This window comes from Bombyx mandarina, chromosome 23 (genome assembly GCF_030267445.1).
Source record: "Bombyx mandarina strain Sakado chromosome 23, ASM3026744v2".
Classification (NCBI taxonomy): Eukaryota; Metazoa; Arthropoda; class Insecta; order Lepidoptera; family Bombycidae; genus Bombyx; species Bombyx mandarina.
This window is the reverse complement of record NC_143229.1, coordinates 20,176,628-20,196,939: the sequence shown is the minus strand read 5'-3', so window position 1 is coordinate 20,196,939 and position 20,312 is coordinate 20,176,628. Positions and strand designations below refer to the sequence as shown.

The 20,312-nt window shown below is 41.9% G+C and overlaps 1 protein-coding gene across 2 annotated transcripts; it reads right to left on the bottom strand.

Annotated features, from left to right (window-relative positions):
* Positions 1–2,938: 2,938 nt before the first annotated feature.
* Positions 2,939–20,130, bottom strand: dlt (codanin-1 like protein dlt). Of its 2 annotated transcripts, XM_089737739.1 has the most exons (17): positions 19,936–20,130; positions 19,779–19,864; positions 16,487–17,643; positions 15,914–16,005; positions 15,435–15,577; positions 14,794–14,944; positions 14,117–14,214; positions 13,570–13,679; positions 13,004–13,209; positions 11,739–12,236; positions 10,642–10,827; positions 10,024–10,246; positions 9,123–9,203; positions 9,013–9,092; positions 8,542–8,698; positions 6,554–6,936; positions 2,939–6,344 (listed from the first exon to the last, which is right to left on the bottom strand). In XM_089737739.1, exons 1-17 carry the CDS (start codon positions 20,020–20,022, stop codon positions 6,207–6,209), a joined length of 3,876 nt encoding a protein of 1,291 aa, XP_089593865.1. In that variant the 5' UTR covers positions 20,023–20,130; the 3' UTR covers positions 2,939–6,206. The 2 variants fall into 2 exon arrangements, with proteins under 2 accessions (XP_089593865.1, XP_089593864.1); XM_089737738.1 differs by having other exon boundaries at positions 9,013–9,203.
* Positions 20,131–20,312: the final 182 nt, after the last annotated feature.

Genomic DNA, 20,312 nt, shown 5'->3' with positions numbered 1-20,312 from the left:
TACGTACTTAACAAATGTTCACGATCGGCATCCATGGTGAAGGAATAAGATCGTGTAATAAAAATGAAACCCGCAAAATTATAATTTGCGTAATTATTGGTGGTAGGGCCTCATGTGAGTCCGCACGGGGGTAGGTACCACCACCCCGCCTATTTCTGCCGTGAAGCAGTAACGCGTTTCAGCTTGAAGGGTGGGGCGCCGTAATACTATCTGAGATATGAAACGAGAAACTCATGTGAAAAGGTTGTTCATGTCTATGAACTCCAGTTACCACTTAACACCAAGTGGGACGTGAACTTCATCCATGTATCTAAGCAAAAAATATCTTTTTCCCTAATTTACTGTACATTATTCAGTATTTTGTTATGTTTTTTTGGGCAGACAAAAATATGTCCCCCCCCCCTTCATGGTAAGTGGTTACCGTCGCTCATAGACGACAGCAATGCTTGGAGCTTAGCCAAGCTTAACTCTAAGTACTCTCCGCAAAGCTCGTTTGAGGAAAGATTTGTCACAATGCTCGGGAATTACCGTGGAAGAGAGTTCGTTCCAAAGCCACAAGGTGCCTGGTACAGAGAAGATCTCTGAGAACGTACTGACAATGAATGTGGCAGATCCAGATAGTCTGAATGGATTCTACTGCATAAATAATAAAGAATATTATTTATACGTAAAACCCAAACGAAATTTGTCTTAATAACTTATGCAAAACTTTTCAATGTTTCAGGGCCAAGTGAGTAAACATTTCTGAATTTTAATATCGTGTTTTTAGTGCGACTATTTTTCAAACCTTTGTTTGATATTAACTAAAGGGATTAATTAAAATAAAGAAATTGCAAAGGCTTAAAGTTGAATTTGAGTGTAGATCAAAAGATGTCGGAACTTTGATTTGTTGCTCTCCCTTTTAGATGCTCCTGCTGAAAACTGACCAGAGTCTGATTCAGAGATAATATTTAATTGCTTAATTGTATATTTATTTTGTACAGAGCAGTGGCGGAGTTAGCACAAGGTTGAGTCGTTTGGACCCAAACGCGGGGAATTTTAGAGACGCAATTTTTGTTTGTCTTTCAAAAATTAAAGGATTTATATTCAGATTCGCCGATTAAGCATTTTATATGTTTTTTATGCTTGGATCACTTTGGTAAACGGCATAATTTGAATTACCAACTCGTGGCAAATGTGTGAATTCACCACTACCCACAGTACTTTAACCTGGCTTTATTAGCTCATCTTTTGGCAGGAGGGTAGAGGTGAGGAGCACACTCCTGTATATCAAAAAGTATCCGTCGAAAAGCGACCAATCTGGCCGGCGCCACTGTGGCTAATGGCGTTTCTTTAGAGATGGCGTCAAAATCACATTTCACTCCTTCTACAGCTGCTACATTCATATCGCACCAAGGGCTAGTGCAAGTGGGTTCTTGAGTTTCAAAATGTTGCCCACAACTGGACTAATGTGAAACTCCCTGCCCCCATTTAAGACAGCTCACCTCACCTTACTGCTTGATTCTACACATCAATTCGCAGGGTTGGTAGAACTGAATTACCCATATTAAAACGTTTGATTTACTGTTTCTTTCAGTGTGGTATCCCTTGCACCGGGGTACGGGCTGCGTCGAAATGACGACGTTCAAATTATTTCCTGCTGATTCCAAGTTGATCTTAGAACGGAAGTCCACGTGGGCGCCATTCGTGTTCGAGCTAACTACGACCACGATGTCTAGACGTCCAACGCGCAAACCGACTAAATCTAAAAAGAGCAAAGGACCGAAATGATGTAATCTTTTTAGTTCTCGAATTAAATATGGCCAGGGCGTAATAGCCGCTGCTTCGGCTGCATGGTCAACGAATGATTTTAATTGATTTTTTTAAAGTTAATAATAACACAGATAATAATGCAGTCAATGCAATATCTCGACCTAATGCTATTACTGTAAAAAAACATATCAATCCGTGTCCAGTGGTAGCAATAAAACAAATTCTACAGATGAATTCGTCGCGGCCTAAACGTTAAGACCTCCGGTGCATTCCTATCGATACGTATGCGGGTAACTTTTTTTCCTACTTATTGTAGTGACCTCGAGGGGTCATGATAGATTCTCAGAACGAGTAAGTGAGCTCACGGGGCTTCAACGTATGGACATGGCTAACACTGGCAAGAGCAGTGCTTCGCAGAATCTACCACCGGATCGGATACGCGACCCACTGAGAAACTCAGTGGGCTGTGTCTGTGGGTTAATACGGTCGTCGAGCCCTTCGTCGCAAGCGACGGATTCGGCGAGGACTGTGACCGGTGCTTGGGGTACCTAAAAGCACCGTTAGTGGATCGGGAGGATCCGAAATGACGTGTTTTGGGCGACGTTGACTGTTTACTACACGAAGGCGGATAACGATTTTTTTAATGAAATTACTTAGCCCATGTTTACAAGCGACTTTCACGATAAAGGAATAACATCGTTTAATAAAATTCAAACCCGCAAAAAACGCAATTTGTGTAATTACTGCCTATTTCAGCCGTGAAGCAGTAATGCGTTTCAGTTCGAAGGGCGGGGCAGCCGTTGTATACTGTTATAAACTGAGACCTTAGAACTTATATCTCAAGGTGAGTGGCGCATTTATGTTGTAGATGTCTATGGGCTCCGGTAACCACTTAACAACAGGTGGGCTACGAACTCGTCCACCCATCTAAGCAATAAAAAATTAAAGAAATAAAAAAAACATACATATAAAACATACACACCCATAATATAATATATTAATGATAAAGTCAAGACACTAAACTCTTACTGAAACCAGACCCCACTATACAGTTAGTTAATTGACCTGACATTGACACTGTCCTAATGTGACGGTTTGATGACCAGCCAGGGGTCTGGCACCCGCAGCTTACGGTAGGAACGAACCAACACATAAACAACTTTTTTTAGTAAATAAAAGTCAGTGATGTTATTAATTATTTATATATTTATATTACATACATTTTTTTTCTAATAAAATACCGTACTTTCTTATTTTTATTCCAATAAGACACCTATGTACGTGGTGTTACATGTTCACATTAATACATTACGTGGTGTTGCCATTTCCATTAATTTATTTGTCAGATTACTCTTAAAGTACGTTTTTATTTATTTATAAACATCCTTGAATCTAAAATGCCAATTAAAATTGAGTATACCGCATATTATATATTATTATTCGTTGGTTACCTGGAGGAAATGACTTCTGGGGATAAGCAGTTCATTTGGACGGAACGAACGGCAGCTTTAAGTTCGACAATCGTAAGCATTGTCAACATTTACACAGTCGGGACTTTTGGTATTTAAGTAAAAAAAACTTATACATGCATCGCGAAAAGTTTACCGTTTCCGTGAGTCACGGAGGGCCTCAATTATATTAGTTGAAAAAACCGAAATAAATTAATAAAAGCTGTTTTTTAATCTTTCCTCAAACACGTGAAAGCATTTTAAGATATTGTTACGCAGGTAAGAGTAACGCCATCTACCGTCGAATAGCGAAACGAAAGAACCTGTAAAATCGAGAACGCTCGAAAAGTACAACGCCATCTATTATAAAATAGCGGAAACACATATCGAAATTACTCGACCTGTCAGGAATGTTCTCGATAATCCTAGGGATGTCGTATCGACTATAAAAACGTTACAGGGATAACACAGAGGCAGTTAGTAACCGAATCTACTCGAAGCGAAACACACGCCCCACTAGTTTTTGGTTAACATCTTCACACCTGTCAGCTCCATATCATAATATTATGACGCGGACGACATGTATACACACAAATATTCCGTGACCAGAAGCCTTCAAGCGGTGTGTACCTGTCGCACCAGAGACCTCATGAGACGAGGGACACATCAGCGAATTTGGTCCCCCATCTCGGGGCCCCTATTAAGCGATCAAAAAGCCTTCATTATCAAAAGCTTAAGCTCGAAGGCACACCGAGTTAACGAAATAAAGCACGTAAATCGTATGCATTTTATTTTCAATTATGTACCAAATTCCACCCCCCCCCCTTCGGTTGAAGAGCCCCCATGCTTGAGTCCGGCCCTGCCCCCCCACCGACTAAACTTAGGCCAACCAGACGAGATAATAAACGTAAACAAGCGGACCGTTACTGAGTTACATTGCGATAGCGAGGGATTATTATCTCTGTCCTTATCACTCGTACGCGCAGTTATGGCGTCAGTTGGTCGACAACAACTGTCGTTGTGTGTTTCGTGGTACAGGAAAGCTCCGAGTACCGCAGTTGTCAACATTTGGTCCGCCATTTTGTGAACAAGTTCATTCCTGTTTGGATTGCGTTCGAAGTGATACATATTTTTTCGTTTCCGTATTTACTTGGTTTGTTGTTGTTATTATTCCGTTTTTGTTTAGTTTTATTTTTGATTTTTGCTGTTATAGTGAGTACTTAGTTGTTGATTTTAATTTTTAATTTTTTTGGAACCGGTGGTAGAGTTAACATTTTCTTTTACATTTTGACATTCAACAAGTGTGTTTTTGATGACATCCAAGTTGAAATAAATGATTTTGAATTTGAATTTGAATTTGAATTATGGAATCACAGCCTGTGGATGAGCTTGCAAAAAAATTTAAGGTGGAAGTCCTAAGACTGCCACGTTATCATTGCGAGCTCAATCCCATTGAACTCGTATGGGCTGACATAAAGGGACACATAGCTCGCAATAATACTACATTTAAATTTGAAGATATGAAAAAACTGCTACAAGAGGGGATCCAACGTGTATCTGCTGATAAATGGCGAAATTGTGTGGATCATGTTATAAAAGTCGAGGACAATTTACATTTACAATTATACAATAGATAGTTTTATCATAAACACAGCTGACTCGGACTCTTCCGACGAATCATCTTTGTCTAGTACAGATGACAGCGATTAAAATTCGAACTTTGTAATAATTTATTTAAATAAAAATGTTTTTTACTCCTGAAACTTTGTTTACATTTTTTATCTCGTCTGGTTGGCCTTACTTTAGTTCTGTATAGATGAGTCTGGACGAGACTCGTTTAAGCTTAAAAACTTCATCGCAACTCCTGCATATGCAAATGCATAGTGCAAAACGAATATAATTCATTGGACTTTATTATTTAATGGAATTAAACTGAGATGGGATGTCATTAATAAAAAAAAAACAATTTATGTAATTAAATGCACGTTCAGTTAATTAGTTCCAAGTCCTTTAAGACACCATTAGAGGTCCAGCTTTTTTATTTTGAAGATTTCTTGTCCCGGTAATGAGACCTTTAAGCCAAGTTTTTTTTTTTACATTCAGTTTTATGAAAAATGATATAAAATCAATGAGTTGAAGTTAATTCATTATCTGTACAGTGGGAGTTGTTTACTAAAGACTTCAGTGGAGTCTTTGGAGGATTTCGCCAAGTTACTTTCAGTGGGTTTGATTCCCCCCCGCTCGCGCAGACGCTAAACAGTCTGCCATTCAAACCTGCAGAAACACCCCTTTGAGCGCGAACCGTCGATATATCGACGCGATCAAATGCGGAGCGTCGGAATATCGACTATAACATATATTAATAACATTTACAAATAACCGTATAAAATTATTTTGCTGCGAATTTTCGTATTGATTTGTGTATTTTTCTAAGTTAAAACTTTATTATCAGGTGTTTTGTTTCAAACATCCTTAAACAATTTTTTCAAAATAATTGAAAATAAGCTCAGCGCTAAAAGGGTTACCAAAATTAAAACAGTTGGCACTTGTAGTTCGCGTGGCCACAACGCCGCCAGCTGACGACTCGTGCATCTGTCCACGAGCATCACCGATGTCACATCCTTATTTATTATATAACAAATTTGAATTCGTAGATAACGCGCTAGTTCTAATATTTGTTGTGGAGTTTCGACCTAACGTTACTTACAACAAAACATGCTTTAATAATAAACTATGATTTTTTTCTGTCTAACCCGCTCATCTCGGTGAGGTCACTGGACCACAGGCCGGGCACTACTGTGGGGCCGCCCGCGGACCGTACCGGGTACAGCGGTACCGACAAAATATTATGTACAATGTTAAATTTATATACATATATAAAACGAATGGGTATATATAACTGTTCTGTAATGTACTTTCTTTAGTCGTCGTGACGTCAGCAAACTTGAGTACTACAAGCGCCTCCACGACGCGCGACTGTTGGGCCCGTGGACCTGTGCGCTAGCGTCAGTCGGCGGGCTCGTAGTCCATGTCCCCGCAGTACTCCGCCAGGAATTCCAGGAACAGCGTGAACTTCCCCGTCGAGGACTGGCACCAGCTCGACGACACCGACTTCATGCAGGACGACAGGCTCTCGAGGGTCGACTGGAAACGGAAACCTGCAGTTAGTGTGGGCTCATTGTTCTCCGTGACCACGATCAATGAAAATTTTTCTGAAGACAATTTAACCACAAATGACGTCACACGCTGCGGACGTGTTCTGAAGATTTTCGATTTGAGAATCTGTGGTGTATCTTTGAAATAGCCAGAGCTATAGACGCCCAGGCTTCGGCTGAGGTCCCGGGCCCACGTACCTGCGGCCAGTCCTGCCGGTACACGGCCAGACACTGCTCCGTGAGGGAGTCCTCGCTCAGGAAGTAGTTCTTCAGCAGGTACACGAGCACGGCGGCGAGGCGCCCCCACACGTCGGGCTTGGCGCCGGGGGACGCGCTCAGGATGACGATGTTCCGCGGACACAGGATGTGGTCGAACAGCTCCAGCAGCCCGCGGCACTCGTCCGCCGCCCCGCCCGCCCCCGCACCCCCCGCTCTGTCCTCGTCGGGCGGCGAGTCGGGGGCGCGCGGGGGCGGGGCGAGGTCGGGGGGCGGGGGCCGGGGGCGGTCCGGGCAGCACGTGTCCCACACGCCGTGCAGAGCGTTCAGGAATTCGTCCGTTAGTTCGTTTGGCTTTCTGCTCACTGAAATAAAAATATATGTGTAAAGAAAAAACTTTTTTATGTACATACATACACAATTTTATAACCATTTTAGATAAAAGGAATTTTTGGAACGAAGTTCCTTACGGCAGGCTTGGAGGGGATAGGGATTTTGCTGCGCGACCGAACTGAAAAAAATGTGATAGTAAAACCGTAAGAAAAAATCCGTGGAAAAAAGTGCGTGGAATAAAACCGTTAAATGAGACGTGCGCAGGCGCGACAGTCGCATACACAAGCGAGTAGTGTATAATACCTTTCTCTTTCTCCTTCTTTCTTTTCGTTCTCTAATCCCTTCTCTCTCTATTTAGTAATTATTTCTATTTCTATGTAATTTTATGTTGTCAACCAAAAATAAAGATATATTTTGTTATTTTAATTGATAATTTGAATTACTATTTTTTTTTATTTTACGTAATTTATTATTTCCTAAAATACTGAATTTCCTAAATACTTTCCCGTACTTAAATAAAAACTAATCAGCAAAATTTAAGAGAAAAACCAAGAAAACCTACATAAAATTGAGCACCATATTATTTTTTGCAAATTGTGTCGATTCTACATTAGCCGAAGGAACTTCGTTCCTACCTGGTGTCCCACGACACCACATCTTTTAATTATTCTTATATACAATTTATTGGTCGCGCAGTAGTCGAAATTGAAATTAAAAGTTTGAACGTTATTATGGTTCTGTTATCAAGGGCTATTAAGCTTCTATAATCACAGATTTCCCCAAAATTACACTATAAATAAATAATATTAAAGATAAACAATATTAGTCTATTCTCAATTTGACCACAGACTTTAAATAATAACAAAAGTTTGACAATAAACAAAGAATATATATGTGTATGTGTTAAACACATGGTAGTATGTGTAATGTGTGTTTTATTGATTTAATGTATTATTAATGCATAATTTAAATAAAATACCTCAGTCTACACAATTTTCGTAAAAAAGGTACAAAGTTTTTTGCTTCACAAATTACATATATAGATATTGACTGAACTCTCTGTCATTGAGGGAAAAAAGCGAGTTCAGTTTTATTTAATTCAAGAATACTGTGTAAAATATTTTGTGCAGAATAAAGGCTTTAAATGTTGTTTTCTTAATATTGAACAGAAAACGCAATAAGTATTTTATTGTTTTTATAACCACTTTTAGAATATTCCATATCATTATAATATATCTAAGCACACATTTATTTTAAGAATAAAAGAGATATTTAAAAAACTAGTCATCCGTGAACTGAAGTTATTAATTAATTATAATTAGTGTGACCCAAGTGTACATGATGTACACTTGGGTCACACTAAGATAATTTGGTTTTTAATTTTCTATTGCAAGGTTGGATGAGCTCACGCCCAACTTGATCATAATGGTTACTGAAGCTCATGGACATCAACAACGTGAATGCCGTCACCAACCTTGAGATATGAGTTCTCATTTTTAGTTTATCAGTACAACGGCTGCCCCACTTTTCAAGCCGACAGAAATAGGCGGGGTAGTGGTACCTACCCGCTATGTCTATAGTAAACCAAACACTGGTGACGTTGCAGCCTCAACTACATTAACTCTGGGACAACATACCGTATATGACGCAAAGGTCCACGGACAGCTGCAGTATGGCGCGCTGCGTCGGCGGGCGACAGAACACGTTGCGGGGCGAGCACGCCAGCGCGCACGCGGACAGCAGCCCCCCCAGCCCCCCCGGGGAGCCCCCGTCCAGCAGCTGGCACACCGCTTCCTGGTGGAACAGTGTGTGTTGATAGCTCGCACTCTATTGATGTCTTGTTAACAATAATGAAAGTTTGTTTGTCCATTTGACTTGGAGCTGTTCGCCAGTGGAGTCATCTCCGGTGCAAAATGAAAAGCCTTCATTAAACAAAGGACCCATCGGGAACTGCGGGGACACTATGTAAACCACCAGATCAGATTGGAGTGGGGTTTTTTTTTCCTATCTATTCATTGGTAGCCTAGGAGGCTATTCCAGCTACGGACGGGATTATTTATTCTTATGAACACAACAATCACGCAACGTGCACTCGGCACAGCTCCTACCTTCAGGGTGATGATGCAGGTGGAGGGGCTGACGTTGACGGCGTCGAAGTCGGCGGCCGTCATGGCGGCGGCGGCGGCGGCGGCGGCGGCGGCGGCGGCGGCGGCGGCGGGGCGCGGCCCGGGGCTCCCCGCCGCCTCGCTCGGCGCCGTCAGGAGCTTCATCTCTGCCTTCATGTCTTTGCAGAGGATATCTGTCGTTATGCGGAATTTACATTACGAAATTAGTGTCATGCATGTTCAACTCAGTTTCACGAAAGTATTCTGTAGTAGTTAGTAAGTAAGATATTTCGATATATGCGAAAGTAATTTCGTAAAAAAATTAGTGTCGCGAAATCCTCAGTATCGCAGTAACTTTGCGCCGTCAGCATCAAAGCTATAATTTGCTATATTCAATGTAGTTAAAGAAATGCTTATATATAAACTTAAAAAAAGATTATCAAACAAAAGGACGTTGGTAGATTCGAGGACGGTTAACAAGATGGCATTTAGGTGCAATGAAGTTAGTTTCTGAATTAGCAGATGAAAATCCTGAGAGCTATAAAAACTATTTTCGAATGAGTAAAGATAATTTTAATTTTTTACTGTAGGTGTTTCGGGTCCCAGAGACAATCGCTGATATGAAAGTGCAGGCACTTTCACGACACCAGTTCACGTCGCGTCTACACTATGAAATTAGTTGCATGACACTAATTTCACCAAAAAATCGCGCAGGGCACGAAACTAATTTGCATGCATGAAATTAATGCATGCATTACGAAAGTATTAAATTACACGTGAAACTGTTGGTGAAACTAATGTCACGAAATTAATATCATGCCACTAATTTCGTAATGTAAATTCGCCCTTAGAGACGCGCGCTATACGAGGTCGACTGGGGGGGCGGGAGGGGGCGGGAGGGTGCGGCGGGAGCACGTACTGGCGGGGTCGGGTCCGGGCGGCAGGCACTGCGCGAGGCGGCGGGCGACGCGCGCGGCGAGGGGCGCGGGGGGGAGTGTGGGGGAGGGCACGTACTGGCGGGGTCGGGTCCGGGCGGCAGGCACTGCGCGAGGCGGCGGGCGACGCGCGCGGCGGCGAGCGCGGCGAGGGGCGCGGGGGGTGCGGGCGCGCCCAGCAGCGCGGCGAGTGCGGCGCGGCAGCGGGCGGCGGCGGTGCGGCGGGCGCGCTGCAGGGCGGCGGGGCGCGCTCGCCGGGCCTGCTCCGCGTACTGCGCGCGCACCGCCTGCACCAGCCGCGTCTGCGGACCCACCAGCCGCCATTAGCAACGCAACCTTACAACTACCATACTAATACAGAGACGATTTATGTATTAAACTATTTTTGTAAAATATAAAGGACTTCAATTACTATATCAAACCAAATTTTATTTCAGTTCAATCTAGATGCTGCTCATAATGCGTGACGTCATATGTGGCTAATTTATATATTAGCTAGTATAAGATTTCTGGTTAACACGTCGTACACTCATAATAAAGTTTCCGGTTTCAGTTACATTCCCTAAGGCTCATCAAAAACTCCAAAAGCTCATTGTGAGCAACACAATAGCATATTTTGAGAGGTTCATGAGCCAAATAAGAGTGCTATGAGAGAGCAGTCACAGGTTTAGACTCGCCACGTGACGCTGGCGCGTACCTCGTCGTCCCCCTGGCTGGCGCCGAGGAGTGCCCTGGCGTCGTCCCGCGCCCGCTCGCGCGCCTGCAGCAGCACGGTGGCGGAGAGCTCGCGCACGCACGCCGACGTCACGCGCTCGATGACCAGCTCCAGCACGCGCCGGGTGGACGACGGCTGGCTCTTGAGGAACTCCTCCTCGAGGCGGAGCTGCGGTCAACGTTAAGGAGGTAGGAGCGTACCGGACTTCCTTCGACTGGGACTTGTGACACAGCCCTCAGGGCTGAGCCCCGTGAGCTCGCCAATACATTCAGTGAAGCCAGCATCACCCACTGAGGTTACCAGCAATGGGTAGGAGGAACATCGCCTCGCTTATGTTTGAAAGACAATTCGTGTCAAAATATATTTAATAACTACTCCGGCCAACTAACTGTAACAATGTGTACTATGCAAATAGTGCATTATCTGTGCACCTTCATTAAAAATAACGTTAGTCTGTGTCGTGCGGCCGCCATGCTGCGCGCTGGGACAGTTCCAACTGATGTGGAGGGGCAACAGAGCAGCGGTCACAGATAACTAATATGAGGTTATCAATTTAATTTCTGTTTACAATTTGCGAATTAAATTATTGTTACGCCGGTAAGATTAACGTCATCTATCGCCGAATAGTCGAACGAATATCGAAGACTCTAGTAGCACCTAGAACGCTCGAGAAGTACAACACCATCTATTGTCAGATAGCGGAAACACAATACTAGAGATGTGTGGAATATTCTCGATAATTCTAGGGATGAGGTATCGACTATAAAAGCGTTGTAGAGATGGCACGCAGTCAGTCAATAATCGGAACTATTCGAAGCGAAACAGCGAACGGATCACCTGAAGCGAAGCGGAAGAAGTGAATTGAGAGTTGTAAAGTGTTTAAGTGTTGAATATAGTTTTTAGTTGTTGTTGTTAAGTTAGTGTGTTGTTGTTAAATTTTATTTATTCCGAACCCCAGCGCGTAACATTACTATCAAAATAGACTTTAAACGTAATAGCTTATATTATGTATTTTTAATGTTAGCAAACGTCTCTCTTACGGGCCGGCCACTGACAGTGTCAACGCCCGGCGGGCTCACCTGCAGCTCCTTCTCCTTGTTGCGCAGTCGTTCCTCGTGGTTCAGGCTGAGGCTGACGGGGGTGATGTGCCGGAAGCTGTTATCCCGCTGCTCACACTCCGCCCGGCAGGTGGCCAGCAGTGCGCCCAGGCTCCGCAGCGCCGGGCACAGCTCCTGGATGCTGGAGTGGTCCACCAGGTCACACGAGTCCAGCGTGGGGCCGGCGGGCGGCGCGCGCAGTCCCCCCGGCGGGCCCCCGCGGCTGCCCCCCGGGAAGTGCGGCAGCTCGGACAGCCAGCCCAGCAGCGACCTCACGTACACCGCCGTGTTCCTTTTCATGTTCAACTTCTTTTTATTTATCTCTTCAATTAATTTGAGTAGTTCTTGGTAGTATCTGGTCCTGAGGCTGGCGTAGTCCAGCATCGACAGGAAGTGCACGACCCAGGGCAGCGTCAGCGCCAGGCGCCCGCTCTCGTACGACCTCGTCAGCATGCCCTTCAGGTCCAGTGACGGTTGGCTCTGGAAGCGGAGGGAGCGGTTCAGCCGAAGATCATCATCGTGTGGCGGAGGCCAACTTGGGGTCAAGTTGATTCAGAAGCTACCTTCAGACACGAGGTCGCGGTCTTAGTAGCGCGTCGCGGCGGTGGGCGCGGTTTTTTAATTATGCGTAAAAAATACATTAAATCGATAAATAAATAAATTACACACATTACCATGTATTTGACACACACATGCATGCATGCTATTTGTTTATTGTCAAACTTTCTTATTGCTTAGTCTGTGGTCAAATTGAGAATAGATTAATATTGTTTATCTTTAGTATTATTTGTCTATAGTGTTGTCTTGGCGAAATCTGTGATTATTATAGAAGTGATGATAGTCTTTGACAACAGAATCATAATAATGTTCAAACTTATAATTTCAATTAATTATAGTCGAACTTCAACTCCCGGTGGACCACTAGTCAATTTTAATACTGAGCTTCAAACCGTAAAATTGTTTTTAATCATGACTTCCGTAATCTATAGTAATATATAAATCTACAGTGGTTTTTTACGGATGTTCCGTTATAACTACTGAACCATGCATCCGATTGACTTGAAACTTGGTATTCGTGTAGAAAATACATGTACTTAATGGATAGGCTAATATTTAAATGAGTGTTAGACTCCCTACACCAGTTGCGGGGGCGTTAATGATGAAAATCTTTGTGGGAGTGAGAAATAATAATTTTAATTTTAAATGCCCAGCGAAGCGGGCGGATACAGCCAGAGAATGTTACTCACATAATTTCTCAAATACAGGTCGTTCTCCAGGACCTTCTCTTTGGGCACCGAGTACCGATAGTCCTTCGTCTCCTTAACGATCATATTGGATTTGGTAGCTTCCGGCGACTGGGTGTACGGAAGTGACGTCACGTAGCCCAGGAACTTGGCCAGCAGGAACAGCTTCTTTGAGATCTTCAAAAACTCCTTCGATATCTCGTTGTTCGCTGCGGATTAAAATTAATGGGACCTCCTTGAATGCCACTGACAATGTCACTGCACAGCTGACAGACTGTCAACGCACGCATGGTTCATTGAAGACCATTTGAATAAAGCGTGTTTGAATAGAAAGTCCATGGGCTAATGTGTAAGAAGCCCGTTGTGTTCATGTCGAGTTATCAGCGAGACATAATGACGTGGTCATAACACTCGCGGTGAGCGAATACACATCAGTCTGTGCATTACTGATGTAAAGCTATCACCGACACTCGTAATGTTCATGAACAGCTCCTCCAATATAGTGTACTGTTGCGGCCCATGATGTCCACGGACAGCTCCTACATGACAGCGTACGGCTGCACACTCACGGCTGTCGTGTCGGCTGAAGTGCGCGGCGTCGAGCGCCCGCAGCTCGGTGGCGAGCGCGTCCCGCAGGTGCGCGCGGAACGAGTCGCCGTCCGCGTGCGCTATGAACTCTCTGCAACAACGCGGACAACGGGGACGCGGTCAGGGCCACGGACAACGAACTAAAGCTGACTTTACCATCATCCGGAAAATGTAATGTTGTATAAACAAAAAAAAAACAATTTAATTCCACGCGAATGCCGTTGCCAATATTGAAGTCGGAAACTGGCACCGGGGTCTGTGTGTTTAGTGTGAGTTTGTATAGAGTTGAAACAGCGCCCCTAGCGGCAAACGAAGGGCAGCTGTTCCAACTCCATACAAATTTGAGTTAGCTTTTACGCGATCGCGAACGTTAAAAAACTCGCACTAAACACTTTAGAGTGCAGCGGCGGCCACACCCTTTAGAATTAGATGGAAGCACAGGACAGCTTCATGCCCAAACAGTCGTAGCGTTGGGTCACGTCCTACCGGCCGCTGCCCGCAGCACGGCGCACGCGGGGGCGCACTCACTTGTAGAACATCTCTGCGGGCGTGAAGTGCGGCAGGCGGCGCGGGTCCGGCGCGTTGGGGCACGTCAGCCGCCGCTGCAGCTTGCTCAGCTTCGACTCCTGCGCAAAGCAAACACTCCACTCACTCGTTCGCACCACAGCTACCTTCGCACTCTTATACGGATTCGGGATTTTCCCCATTTAAAAAAAAGAATATTCCACAAAATAGGATTTATTGACTTTGTAATATATATTTTTTTATTGCTTAGATGGGTGGACGAGCTCATAGCCCACCTGGTGTTAAATGGTTACTGGAGCCCATAGACATCTACAATGTAAATGCGCCACCCACCTTGAGATATAAGTTCTAAGGTCTCATTATAATTACAACGGCTACACCGCCCTTCAAACTGAAACGCATTACTGCTTCACGGCAGAAATAGACAGGGTGGTGGTACCTAGCCGTGCGGACTCGCAAGAGGTCCTACCACCAGTGTCCTACCACGTAATTAATTGTCGGTTTATAGAAGGATACAATTTTCGAGTTAAAGCAACAAACTTGTTGTCACGACGGAGATCGAAAATGGACTGAAGCTATTAGGAACTATGGTTTACTGCTTGCCACTGAAAATATTGACTGAGCAGGAAAATAGGGGTGTGTCAGCAGTAAAGGATACAGGCACGTTCCCAACCGCCCACCTGGGAGAGCCCGTCGCCGCCGGGCAGACAGGAGGCCAGCATGTGCCGCAGCAGCAGCGCGGCGAGGTGCTTGCAGTTGTCCGGCGCGCCGCCCCCGCCCGCCACGCAGCCCCGGGCGCGCGCCCGCACCGCGCCCTCCTGTCCGTACCACCTGCATACGAGTAAAAGCTCTGTTGATGCCCGCGGTCCCTCGAACGGCGCCCCCACACGACTACTGACTTACGTCTCTGTCGACGCAATACTCATCCAGTATCCTTTACGGATGCGTCGAAATTTGGATCTTGTGCTAACTACCCTCAATTTTTTTAAATAAAATATATTTATATCTTAACATTTACTTTTAATAGTCGGCAGTGCAACTCTAAGGCCTGGAGATCCACTTCACGGTAACAAAATAAACTGATACTGTAGTTTATACATAAATATTGAACAGCCGCGGACTGACCTTGTATGGAAATGGTAGTGCAAGGTGAAGGGAGAAGAGGTCGACCAAAGAAGACATGGATGGAGTGTGCGAATGACGATATGAGAGAGAGAGGAGTGTTGAGATGACGGCTGATAGAAGAGAATGGAACAGAAAAATTCGCTGTGCCGACCCCACCTAGTGGGATAAAGTGGAGACAAAGAAGCCGCGGACTGACCTCAAGGCCTCGTAAAACATGTCCCTCTGCTTTTTGAAATTCTGAAAGCTCAGCGCGCTCGGGAAGTTGTCGGCGTTGTCCGTCTCTGAATTGAAACATATGACGCCGTTCGACGGACGCGCGTCCTGCGCTCGCGGTCGCTCCTGCAACACGACGCATTACTCGAGTGACATTGACACATGTCAAATTTGACAGCCGTCAATAGTGACAAAGCTTTTGAAGTGAATAAATCGAATTCATATTTAGATGTAATTGATAATTTATTTAATAGAGCAGAAATATTGTATTTCCCCAGTTAAATGTAAATATAAACTAATTCTTTATTGCATCTATATCTCGAGAGCTGGTGATGCGATTTAGTTTTATGTGGATATATGGTGCAACTGAGAGTCCCACTAAACCCGACGAGCGCTGTACTCACGTTGTGATGCCCACGGGCCCCAGGACCACTATTATTTTAAAAAAATGCACCTGTTTACCTGATTGGCCTCCGCTTCGCACCTCAGTCCGTAGCAATTCAGCAGAAACTTAGCTAGATCTGGATAAAAATTTCTCACATTCTTGTTTTCCCCTGAAATCGCCAATGGAATAGGATTTTTGTTTATGACTACGTTGTATAATACGATCAATAAAGCTGATATAGCAATAAAAAACATGGACAAAAGCAGTTAGAGGTGGACCTGCAGATTCAATTTATCAATTAATCAGTGAGAAGTATAATGACGATGTCAGTGTTGCTGTCCCCATTGACACATGACGAGAAATCGCAACTGTGCCAACAGTCCTTAAAACTAATTAATCAAACCGATACAAATAATTTATAGAATGCAAAGTGAATAAGAATCCTGACATATATAGTTCTGTAAGAGCTACCGATAACACATGACATGGCATATACAGCCTTGAGGAATCTGTAACTTCCACCTTCTTCATTAAACCAGTTCACTATATATCACACATAACATTAAAGTTAAAATACCTGTTTATTCCTGTGTCTGCTAATGACCAGATATTCAAATTACAACTGAAGTTACAATAATGAAATAACTCACCCAATGTTTTTAATGAATTTTTATCCAAAATAAGTTCTAGCACAAAACGATTAAGCCACAATGATTTTACAGCAAAATATGTTGCATTATGAACACTTTGAAGTAAATATTCAAAATCATTGTCTCTCAATTTGCTTTCGGCATAGGTACACTCTTCGTCGTACTGCTTAGATATCAATATAGTTATTAAAAAATAAATTTCTTTGTTAATGCTTAATATTAAATTGTTTTTCATTATAACCTCATAAATAAGAACTATTTCGTCAATTTTCTCTTTGAATAAAACATTAGAGACATCAGTCATAGTAATTGTTTTGGTCTTTTCAAATTCTTTTTGCGTTACTTTGATTTGTGGCGTAATTCTTTGTGTAGAAGTTGAATTTGTGTTTAAAATATTGAATTTCTCCATTAGCTTGTGTCTCTCTTGCTTCAGTAAATTTCTTTCAGCATCAAAGGTGCTCGAAGCCTCTTTTGGCTGCAACTTTTGAGGTTGGAACAAAGCGTTGTCCTCTAGAGCCATAGGTGACGGTCTTTGGAATTCGGTGAAGCTGTTGAATGAGCAACTTTTCTGGGAATTCTTATCTATATTCGTTGGCTTAATCCTACGTTTCTCAGATCTTAATGAGCTGGCTTTTCTGGCACCTATTTCTGGGAACTCAGAACTACTCAGATCTAATTCTATTTTCGGTTCAGGCTCTTTAGGTTTTTTTTTCTTTGCACTTTTGATGTTTATCATGAAATCGCCCAGACATTTCTCGTGCGACCTAGATTTGTAGTTGATTCTGGGCGTATCGCACCTAGCTGTTACCGGACTAAGTAGATTTGAGTTTTCCATATGATTCGGACCATTCTTTAAGGGTGTACTCGACAAGACGAGCCTCTCAACACCGATGCAAAGCTTAGATTCATCTGAAGATATTGATAGGTTTCGATCTTCAGGGAAGAGTTTCGTCTTGACTTTTTTTCCTCTTTTTCTGTCTCTGTTAGGTGATTCATGGCTACTGTGTTTCTCGGACTTTACTGACAGGCTATCCTTTGATCGATCCTCACTAGTCGGATCGCTGATTGAACGATGGTGCTTCCTTTGCGAGCTGAAGAGCTGTTCTGGTGTGCTGTGCTGTAGTAATTGTGCTGCAGTGCTGTTCGTTTGTGTGATACTGAAATAAATTGAAATATCAAACGTATGTCACTCACTCGGTAGCACACTTTGAAATGAAATGAAATGAAAATTCTTTATTGCACAAAATATTGTACATGGGCGAATTTAACGCCATGCAGGTATTCTCTTCCAGTTAACCCTCGTTGATGAAGTGAAAGATTCAAGAAGTGCGTAGCTGTGATGAAGTTAATACATGGTGATAATTTAAAGAATTACAGTAGACATCAGTAAAATGAATACCAGGTAATAAATTACATTGCCAAAACAAATACATAGATAAATACATACAAATACAGTCAAACCTGGATAAGAGAGAGTTCAAGGGAGCACAATCTCACTCTCGCTTATAGAGGTTTCTCACTAACCCGAGTTTCTCGCTAATGCTCCCTCTGAATTTCATTTCGCGATTTTCCGGATTCAAACGCATTCACTATTTAAGTTTATCACTTAATGACAGTACTTTAATTTTCCGTTTTGACATGATGCAGAACAGAACTTTTCTTCGCAATTGATTAACGATAAACTGAGTAAGTCCGACAAACAGGACGGTACACAGGCACACGTGTCCATTCGAAAAGAATGCGATAAAATAACAACGTTACTTAGTTCCACGAAATAGAATAGGTTCAATATTGACAAGAAAACAATTCAAAAACAATGGTAGGAAGTTCCACAAAAGTTAAGAATGAGTCATAAAATAGCAGATGTTAAATTTGTAATTTGTTTTTTCATTTGTTCCTCCTAAATAATATAAATAAATAAAGCTCGACTGTCGCTTATAGAGGTATAGATAAGTAGCAGTCTCACTTACAGAGGTCCAAGAGGGAAAAACGACTCTCTCTTACAGAGGTTTCTCTCTAATAGAGGTTTTGGGAGCTTAAAATGACGGCTATTACTCTCACTTATCCAGTTCTCACTTACCCAGGTTTGACTGTACATACAAAGATATTATTATATAGATAAGAAATACATATCACTTTGATTTTGTATTTCTTATAATTCTATCTTACTTTGTATTTTAAGATAAAACTCACAAAAAAAAATTAAGTTATTGTGGAGCCTGTACACATAGGAACCACTTATCTTGCGTACTTCTGAAGTATCACATATTTTTTCTGAATAGAATTTATGAATTCCAGTTTGATGAAATAAAGTTAAGATTTCAGTGTTTCACTTGATAAAAACTTATTTGGTCTAATCTTGAAGGCATTTAATGTTAGTGGCTTTTTCCAAAGCTTAATTAGGATTTCTGATTAAAGTCCAGTGAACAGTTTCCAAGTTGTTATCAAAATGATCCAGGCTTTGGTACTGCGTGAGAAAATCTATGTAACAGCATTCTCATTGTAATATTCCGACCATGAGTCAGGTGCTGCCAAGATTGATCTGTTGACTATTCTATTCATGGACTTAAGCTATATTTAAGCAATTCAAGTCCATTCAAACACGTGGAACCTACACTTGGTTGTATAATTGTAAAAATGAAAAAAAAAACATATATTAACTGACTAGCAGAGATCCCACCTAATCTTAAGTGGTTGCCATCACTCACGGAAATATTCAGCCTAATTTTTTTTCTTTATTGCCCAATTTTTAAACTAACACTAGTATAATTGTTCATTTGATACTCTTTCATTACTTTTTAATAGGTTTGATGGAGCAATTTAGTAAAAAATTATATAAACAAAAACATAATTTAATACTTTTATCTGCTTTCTTCATTTTACCCCATGACATGGGTAGTTATTTGATTTTTTTTTATGGATGGATGGAGTTACATTATCTTAGTTATGAAGTTTGATATAAATTGCTCTACTGTAGAGCCAATTTTGAACATGAAAAACAAGGTAATACAAGTTTCTATTAAATATGTAAGACAGAATTATGTTTTAACTCATTGAACTTGAATTACATATCCTGACAAACGAAGTACAGTGTGTTTGTAAAGGAGTTTGAATTTGTTTAATAAGAAATAAATTCTATGAATAAAATTAAACACATTGTCATAAAATGAAACAAATTTAATACCGGTTGTAAAATTGAAATTAATAAGCTAACTGAAATAATTATCAATTAAATTACCACTGAAAGAACAGTTTGTTTTCTAAATTAAATAATGATAAAACTGCAAAGTACCTGTCCGTTTGGTTCCTCAAATAAGCCAAGAAATAGGACACAAACTCATTTTTATCACAGCAATTTAATACACAATCTTCAGTTTCCTGAAATTTTTTAAATTTTATTAATTTTGTTTGAATAACTTTTGAAAAATTGCAGGTTATTTTGTTTTCACCTCGATTGACTCGTCGTTGAGCCATTTAACTAATAAGCCTACGTCTAAATTTCCTCTTAGGACACTTTCGATTATGGTTTCAGGCATTTTTCAAGACAAAAACTATAAAAAACGTGTAAATATTAAAAATCGATTTTTGCTTAAGATCCTCTTATTTTTGACGATCGCCATTTTTCAACTTTACTTGTCAAACAAGAGCTGGTAATGTCAGTGTCACTTAATTGAAGTTTATTTTTACTTTTTTAATTTAGTAAAAGCCCAGGACTCGGATAGCTTCGAAGCTACTGGAAAATACAAAAAAAAATTGGAAAGAAAAAAATTGGTCATTTTGGTAAAGTAAAATAGGTCTCTTAAAAAATAATAAGGTGGCTTACCTC